At 67.4% G+C, this 6,487-nt stretch overlaps 2 protein-coding genes across 2 annotated transcripts in view; one reads left to right on the forward strand and one right to left on the reverse strand.

Annotated features, from left to right (window-relative positions):
* Window positions 1-59: 59 nt before the first annotated feature.
* On the forward strand, window positions 60-3,021 carry MNEG_11457 (malate synthase; the record flags this gene model as incomplete). The annotated part of the gene is made up of 9 exons (XM_014040070.1): window positions 60-128; window positions 536-610; window positions 843-913; window positions 1,221-1,331; window positions 1,594-1,767; window positions 2,152-2,224; window positions 2,563-2,602; window positions 2,677-2,790; window positions 2,975-3,021. 9 exons carry the CDS (start codon window positions 60-62, stop codon window positions 3,019-3,021), a joined length of 774 nt encoding a protein of 257 aa, XP_013895524.1.
* A 2,214-nt stretch (window positions 3,022-5,235) lies between these two features.
* MNEG_11458 (hypothetical protein) overlaps window positions 5,236-6,487 on the reverse strand; it is a gene marked incomplete at both ends in the record, with an annotated part of 3,442 nt that continues 2,190 nt past the window's right edge. The window contains 2 exons of the mRNA XM_014040071.1: window positions 5,236-5,784; window positions 6,043-6,384. Coding sequence (XP_013895525.1) covers window positions 5,236-5,784; window positions 6,043-6,384 — 891 coding nt within the window. The remainder of the gene's footprint in view (window positions 5,785-6,042; window positions 6,385-6,487) is intronic.

Below are 6,487 nucleotides of genomic sequence, written 5' to 3' on the forward strand. Positions count from 1 at the left end.
CCCCCTGAACCTCCCCCAGGCTGCTGATCAAGACGTGCCACAAGCGGGGCGTGCACGCCATGGGGGGCATGGCCGCCCAGATTCCCATCAAGAACGACCCCGCGGCCAACCAGGCCGCGCTCGCAAAGGTGTGGCAGGGTTCTCGGTTGTGGTTTTCATGTTGAACGCGCATGCACACGTGTGTGCGTGCGTGCGCGCTTGCGTGCGCGCGTCGACGTGTGTGTGGATGTGTGTGTGTGTAGGGGGATCGCGTTTTTCAAGCCCTGCATTGAATGCGGCCTGGCCAGATGGAGGTGTGAGAAATATTGTGAAACAACGTATTGCTGTCCCCTGGCTTTTTGCCAGGGGACAGCAAGCAGCACAGCTGTCTGTGCCAGTCCTCCCGCCAAAACGCCCGCCAAAACGCACGACAACCCGCAGCCGCCCGCCAGGGCACCCAGCCCCGACCCCGGCACCCTGCCCGCACCCCACGCCACCTCCGAACGCCCCTGACGCCGCACCCCCCGGCCCCGGCCCCCCCCAAACAATCCGCCAGGTGCGCGCGGACAAGCTGCGGGAGGTCAAGGCGGGCCACGACGGGACCTGGGTGGCACACCCAGAGCTCGTCAAGGTGCGCATCCAGGGGTTGGGGGTTCGAATGCCAGATGTGGAGAGCTTTTTTGACTGAATATTGGGTTTCAGACGTTTGGCCGTCTGATCATTGATTGGTGACCCCCGCCTGATGGCCAACCCCTGGCTTTCCCTGCGGACCCGCTTGTCGCACTCCTCCCTGAAACCGCGGTGTAACTCCGGTGTCACCCTAGTGTAACTCTGCTGTAACCCCGGTGTAACCCCTACCCCAGGTGGCCCTGGAGATCTTCAACACCCACATGCCGCAGCCCAACCAGCTGTACGTGCGCCGCGAGGACGTCAGGTGCGCGCCCGCGGCCTCGCGCCTGCTTTTGGGCGCACCTGCCTCCCGAGCATGCCTTCAAGGCTGCCGCTGGAGCGCGGGAGGGGGGAGGCTAAGAGGCAGGGTGTGGAGGAGGGAGGAGTGGAAGAAATTAGGCTGCGACTTGGGGGCCCTGCCCTGATTTGCCATCCTTGTCAGCACCACGCCCATGCAGCGGCCGCACCGCAACCCCACGGCCGGGCGCTAACGACAGCAAAGCCGCACGAGAGAGCACGCCGCCCCTGCACCACGCACCGCCCCCTCGCCCCCCTCCCGCGGCCGCCCCCAGGGTGACGGCGGCCGACCTGCTGTCTACGCGCGGCCTGGCCCAGGGGTTCAGGGAGAGCGACATCCGCCTCAACATGAATATTGCCCTCGCCTACATGGAGTCCTGGCTCAGGTGCGCGGCGTCACCGGGGGCCGGCCGCGGCCGTGGCGTCACCGGGGTGTGGCCGCGGTCACCGGTGATTTGGGTCGCCGGCATCCCCAAAACGGGCTTGCGGCTGGACACAGGCACTCGCCGCCCCGCCCCGCTGCGGACCCCAGCGGCACGCGCACAGCCCCTTTGCGGACCCCCTCGGCCCTCCCTGCAAGAGCGAGATCCCTCGACACACACCCTCTCTTCTGTCCGCCACGCCCCATCTCATACGTAACCCGTCCAGGGGCGTCGGGTGCGTGCCCATCCACAACCTGATGGAGGACGCGGCCACGGCCGAGATCAGCCGCAGCCAGCTGTGGCAGTGGGTGCGCCACGGGGCGCGCACGCTGGAGGGGCGGGAGGTGACCGCGGAGTGGGCGGTGGCGCTGCTCAACGAGGAGACCGAGAAGTTCAGGGCGTGAGTTCACGCCCCGGCCTCCTCGAGGGCGGGGTGCCTTTTTTTGGGGGCTGCCCGCCTGCAGCTGGCACATGGCTTTCGTGTCGTGCGCCTGTGGAGGTCACGTTGCCCTGGGTGCGGATCGGGATGGTGTGTGAGAGCACTGGCGCAGGGCCGGCCCCGGCGCTGCCGACTGCGGAGCCAGGCTGTCATGGGGCCACAGGCTTGCCCTCCTTGTCTAATCCTGGAGGTATCAATCATTTGGGGACCAATGCCTAGAATGACCTCCCCCCAAGATTCCATCCTCAATATGCCCCGCCTCACCCACCGCGCCCCCACCCCGGCCCCATCCCCGGCACACCCCACCCGGCGTCCACCGCCATCCCTCGCCCTCACCCCCTGCAGCCAGCTGGGTGACTCCAAGTTCCACGCCTCAAAGTTCGACCTGGCTCGGAAGCTGCTGGCCGGCACCATACAGGTGCGTGGGCGCTGGCTTTTCACTGCGCAAAAGTGCACGCAAACATCCAGAGTGCTTTGCATGGCAGGGACGACGGCGTGGACGGCAGTATGGGCGCACTGTGTTTAGGCATGTTGCTGGGACAACACAGCGCCCCCCTATCCTGTCGCCTGACCAGATGGCACGGCTCGGGCGCGGATCAGAACCTTTCCCTCCGTTGCCACAAAGGGGATGCGGCTCCAGGCCGCGTCTCTCTGCCCCTGTCTTGCTTTGGAGCGCCGGGCGCCCCTTGGCGCCAAAATTATCTCCCCCTCACCTCTCTCAACCGCCCTCAACCGCTCCGTCCGCCTCCACCGCAGGGCAAGGAGTACTCTGATTTTCTCACCACCCTCTGCTACGGTGAGGCCCCGCTAGTTAACACCCCGCCGCTGCTGTGGTGGCGCCCAGTGAGAATCGGAACCGGCAACACATAGTGGTGGCAAGCAGCAAGCGGCGGCAGCAGCAGCAGCAGGAGCAGGGGCAGCAGCAGCAGCAGCAGCAGCAGCAGCAGCAGCAGCAGCAGCAGCAGCAGCAGCAGCAAGCGTCGAGTTGGGAAGGATGACAAAATGCCTCGTTCCCAGCCCGATGCTTTGCTACGACTCTAGCTTTGCGCAGCTGCTTGCGTCATTGCGGCTCTGCCTGTGCTGAGCACTGCTGGGCTGGATCTAACGCACCCACTCAATTTCATTCTCTCACCCACTGTCAATGGTGACTTGCCTCACCACATCGTAGACTCGATCCTGGACATCCAGAGCCCCGGCATCACCAGCCGCATGTGATCTCAGATCACAATGCGAGCTGAGATCACAGCACGAGATCCGGGCGGCGGCGACCCGGCTCGGGCGGCGGCGGACGCGAGAGTTGCGAGCGCAAGAGTGGCAGCGTGGTCTGTATGGCTTGAGTGCCGACGCTGCCCCGAAGCTGGGGTGTTGTCGCGCCGTTTGGCGCCGACGTCATTCTCCGCCCGACCTTAACAGCGGCTGAGTCGCCATTTAATTAGATAGCCAAGGAGTGGCGCTGCCCCGCCCCAACAGGCACCCCCTTGACGGCCCCTCCGGCACAGCGCCTGCGTCGCCATCACAAGAGCGATGCGTCGCGCGCCGCTGCGCGGTTTGGCACTGCCTTGTGCCAGTGCGTTGAGGGGGCGTGCGGGGGTTTGCTTCAAGCGTGTGCCGCGTTGTCCACATCTCTGAAAGTGTACCTGCGTCATATCAGTGTTTGTAGCGTTGCAATTCGCAAAGACTGCGCGCGAGCTGCAAAGGCCGCGCATCGTGGATGCCCCTGGACCAAGGCACGTGCCCTCTCGCTCACCTGGGCCGTGTCACGCCAGGCGCGCCCCACGCGCGCCGCCACTTCCGCGCACCGCTCCCTTTGCGCACCGCTCCCTCTGCGCACCGCTTCAGCCGGGGCAGCAAAGCCCCCTTGCAGCACAGCCGTCACGCGACGTGCGCGGCACGGCGCTCGTATTTCGCACTCAGTAACATATATATGTTTCAACCTCCAAACCCTGGGCAGTTGGTGCGCCTGGTTGGTGTGATCGCAATGCTTACCTGTTGCTGTGCCTGTCCACCTTCCGTGCTGTCCAGTCCAGCCTCCCACACCGCCGCTGGATCATATCCATGGCACACCGCATGCGTGAGCCCATTGTGTAACGCAGGGCATACCCGGCCAAGTTTAAGTTGGGTCACAGCGCTCACGTCGCTGCTGCTGCTCATGCTGCCTGCGCGGCGGCGGCAGCTGCTGCAATAACGCACGCCGCAGCCGCCAGCCGGCTGTGGGCATCTGGCTGGCACCCCAGTGTGTGCGCACCACTGAAGCAGCGAGCGATAGGAGTCCCCGCACGCGAGCCAGGACGCCCGCGTCGGCTGTCGCCATGGGCGGCTTCGGTGGGCGAGCCAATGCACGCGGCACGCTCTCCTCGCTATGGGCCGCTGAAGGGGAACGCGTCGAGGGCGCGTGAGGCGGAACGCAGGGCCCATGCACAGGGGCGAGCGAGCAAGGGGGTCGGATCGTATTGATCAGGGTGGCTGGGCGAGTCTGCTGGTCACGGCGCCGAGCCGAATTGGCACGAAAGAGGTCCATCCTTGCACTGGCCGGTCCGCTTTGCGGGTGCTGCGACGCGTCCGCCATAGCTCTTACAGGAGGCAGGCGAGCCCAGCCCAGAGTCACATGCGTCACGCAGCGTCACGTGCGTCACACAGAGCGCGCCGAAAGTCGCGGGCAGCAGCGGCAGGTGCCGACGGTGCGCCCCAAAGAATGTTCAAACGGTCGAGCAGTGCCGGCCAAAGCGTCGCTACACACATGGGACGGGCGACGCGGGAACGGGCGCACGCCGTGGTCGTCGCGGCGCGCCCGGGCGGTCAGGAGTTGGGGTGGGTATTGTGAGGGGAGGCCAGGCCTCATGGTGGGGAGTGTGAGGTCGGAGGGTTAGGGGGTCGGTGGTACAGGGCAGGGCCAGGCGCCGCGTCAAGCGCGGACCGCGGGGGGTGTCTGCTGCTGCTGCTGCTACTGCTGCTGCTGCTGCTGCTGCGTTGGGTTGAGAGGGTCAAAGTGGGGATGTGCGCGGGCAAACACGACCAGACAGACCCTGCTTCGGAGACCCGATGAGGGGCACAGCACGAGGAGCATGAAGGAACGCACAGGGCGTGCCCGCACGCACCCGCTTGTCGGGGGTCGGGCGGCGGATGAGGGGTCATGGCTGGGGATTCCATGGAAGTGGTAACGCTGCGGTGCCGCGGAGTGGCGCGAACGCCCTCCGCGGCGGCTGTGGGCTGTGGTTCTGGAAGAAAACAGAAGGCTGGCAATGTTTGGCAGTGCAAGCAAAGCGCATCGCAAGACACACAGAACGCTACTTGTGTCGAAAAAATCAAGAGAACTGGCGGCAAAATGGAAGTGGGAACAAAAGCGTGGGACTGATCAGCGCGCGGCGCTGCGCTGGGTGCCTGGCTAGTTGCCGCTGAATCTCAAAGCCCGAGCAATATGCAGGGGCTCGATCACTGTCGGCCGCCGGCCGCCGGTGCATGCTGCTGCGGGTGGGGCTCGAGCACCTCTCGCCCCGCACCCGCCACTGGCTGCTGCTGCTGCTGCTGCTGCTGCTGCTGCTTCAGGGCTGCCGCGGCCTGCCGGGGGGAGCCCGCCGCGCCCGCATCCTGGTCACTACGTGACTGGGGCCGCGTGTGGGGGCGCGGCGACGCGGCCGCGGACGGCCCGCGCGGCGGCGGCGAGCGCTGCCGCTGCTGCTGCCGCTGCTGCAGCTGCTGCTGCTGCTGCCGCTGCTGCAGGCCGTCGCCCTGGTCTGGAGCACCCCGTGGCGTGTCCAGCGACCCGGACGCTTCCCCATATCCGTTGGGGGCCCCGGCCTGGACTGAAGCCACTGCGGGTAGCGCCGCCGGCGGTGCGTCCAAGGAGATGCGCGGCACAGCCCTAGCGGCTGCCGGCGCCGGCGCCGCCTCGCGGGCCGCCCCAGCGACCGCGGCCGCCAAGGCGGGCGGGGGGCTGAGGGCTGCGGACATGGGGGAAGACAGCAGCCACTCCTGGAGGTCCTGCGAGCCCAGTCGGAAGCTGCGGGGCAGCTGCAGCGCCAGGCTTGCGGGCGCCCCGGAGCCAGCTGCCCACGCGGCCGGTGCGGCGGCGGCGGGCAAGAGGGCGACGCTGGGAGGGGCGACGTCAGGCGGCGGCTGCTGCGGCGAATGCTGCGGCGGCTGCTGCTGTGGCTGAGGTGGCTGCTGCTCTTGCAGAAGTGCAGAGGGAAGTTGGGTTGTAGGCACGTCGGTGCGCAACGCTGGGGGCATCGTACTCACGCCCCCTGCTTGGTACCGATGCTCCTCTGGCGCTGCCCCAGCCGCGCCGCCGCCCGCCGCCGCGAGCACCTTGGCGGCCGCCGCCGCGAGCAGGCCCGGCTGCGGCGCGCCGCGTGCGGCGCCGGACACTGTGCCGCGTAGCTGCTGCTGCTGCTGCTGCTGCTGCTGCTGCTGCTGCTGCTGCTGCTGCTGTTGCTGCTGCTGCTGGGCGAGAGCCAGCTGCTGCAGCTGTTCCCGCAGGTCCATCGAAGACCCCTCAGTCACCATGAAGCGCCCCACCTGCTTCACCACGGGCGGGGACCCTGCGCCCCCTAGGGACGCGTGCGGCGCCTGCGCGGGCGGCTGCGCCGCGGGGGCCTGGGGGCGATGCTGCTGCTGCTGTTGGAGCTGCTCAGGGTGCCCTGGGGCCGACCGTGGCGACACACTGGGGAGGGTGAGAGAGGGG

Source organism: Monoraphidium neglectum (assembly GCF_000611645.1).
Source record: "Monoraphidium neglectum strain SAG 48.87 unplaced genomic scaffold scaffold02752, whole genome shotgun sequence".
NCBI lineage: Eukaryota > Viridiplantae > Chlorophyta > Chlorophyceae > Sphaeropleales > Selenastraceae > Monoraphidium > Monoraphidium neglectum.